The sequence below is a fragment of the Gavialis gangeticus genome, unplaced genomic scaffold (genome assembly GCF_001723915.1).
Source record: "Gavialis gangeticus isolate Ggan-Ray unplaced genomic scaffold, GavGan_comp1, whole genome shotgun sequence".
NCBI classification, from domain to species: Eukaryota; Metazoa; Chordata; order Crocodylia; family Gavialidae; genus Gavialis; species Gavialis gangeticus.
In genome coordinates, this window is record NW_017728992.1 from 100,610,837 (window position 1) to 100,612,539 (window position 1,703).

At 35.8% G+C, this 1,703-nt stretch overlaps 1 protein-coding gene across 1 annotated transcript in view; it reads left to right on the top strand.

Annotated features, from left to right (window-relative positions):
- The window catches only part of CABLES1 (Cdk5 and Abl enzyme substrate 1), a gene marked incomplete at its 5' end in the record, with an annotated part of 168,875 nt that overhangs the window by 95,908 nt on the left and 71,264 nt on the right, over window positions 1–1,703 (top strand). Inside the window, one exon of the mRNA XM_019526249.1 lies at window positions 984–1,061. Coding sequence (XP_019381794.1) covers window positions 984–1,061 — 78 coding nt within the window. The remainder of the gene's footprint in view (window positions 1–983; window positions 1,062–1,703) is intronic.

The window sequence follows — 1,703 nt, forward strand, 5'->3', positions numbered from 1 at the left end:
GTGCACCTAGTTTTAAAGCCCTCTTTGCCGCATTTGCAAGCCTGTATACAAAGATGCTCTTCCATCTATGTCAGGTAGACCTCCTCTCTTCCCAGTAGTCCATCTTCTAGATTGGATATTAATATTTTATTTGAAATCTTTTTGTCTTCTGCTTCTGATAAGTGGATCAGAATGCTTTTAAAAATTAACTATGTGCCAATTTTGAAGATCATGTTAAAAAATGGTAATGTAGCAGCTTACTATTTCTATAATGGTAAGAATTCCTGGTGTTATGGTAGAAAAATAACCTTTTATAAAATTACTCCTATTTCCCCTCCGTCAGTGTGCTTTTAAACTGAGTTAAAATTGCCTACATTATGATTCAAATTGTGAATAAGCTAAATAAGTGATTCTCAATCACTGCACTGCAGTGTGCCATGAAATCCTTTTAAGGATTCATGCAGTATTAGGAAGGTTAGGTGAACAAACACCTGTACATGGTTCACAAGTTAACACCGATTTGAAATGGGAATCCATGATGTCAAAAGTGTTGTGATCTGTTGTGGTCTTTGCAACAGAATTGCTCTATTTTTCCATAGTTAAAAAACAAACAAGTGAAAGCTAAGAGCTGGTATTTTCCAAAGGGTGTCGTAAGTCTAAAGTTTGAGAACAACTGAGCTGACCCAACCACTACAAAGTATGGGTTCATCTCTTTACTTTACAAGGGATATTATTATGTACTTTTTATATAGAACCTGGGAATTGAGCAGTGTTAATTGTCTGTTTTGATTTATCTATACAATGTGAAGCACTGCAATTCAACTTACGTAAACATTTCAGTTGTACAAGGAAGAAAAATCAACTTCCAAAAGAGAAGAGGAAGATTGTTGTCAATAATAGAATATTTGCTAAATGTCTCATTAGTGTTTAATACTAATAATTATGATAAACACTTAATGCAATGGGATTACTTGTTTACTTTAATATTTGTTGTTTATTTTTAGAATAGTCCTTATCAGTGGCAGAAGATCCTTCTGTAGCATATTTTCAGTGCTGCCATATCGAGACTGTTCACAAATCGGGTATGTATGTTTATGTCAATACTGCAGAATTTTTAGGGTCTACATATTTGTACTGAGCACAGATCATAATGTGGTATGGGGTCATTTTTAAATATCTACCTCCAAAAGAAAGACTGATTGCATTTAACATTTGCTATGTGAGTTTTTATGATAAAACTCTATTTCTAAATTACAGAATTTCTTGGTTTGCCCTGATTTAGTACAATTGGAAAAAGTATATCAGTTTACTGATATAGTTCATATTGTACTTGTTCATGATATTTCACTTGCCTTAAACATTGCAAGTATCCTAGACAGGATAGGTTGCCTACAAATCACTTTGGATCAAATTTATCGTATGTGTCATATCATGGGCAAAGCTACAATAGTGTTATGACTGCGTCACAGAAAACAAGGCCCAGCTCCTATTTTGCAAAAAGGGTGCAAACGGTAGCAGTTTGCAGGCCAGTTCATGCCCCTCCCCCTCAACCTTTTTGAGGGGTAAGCCTTTTGGCATGGTGAGAGGAAGCAGGAAAAAGGAACTCTTTGGGGCCAGTGATTTAATAAACAGGCCAGTTTCCAGCCAGGTCTGCTTGGAAGAAGAGCAGTAAGAGAGAAAAGACTGATTTAAGAGAGCCAGGGAAATAGCTGGAGGACACTGCA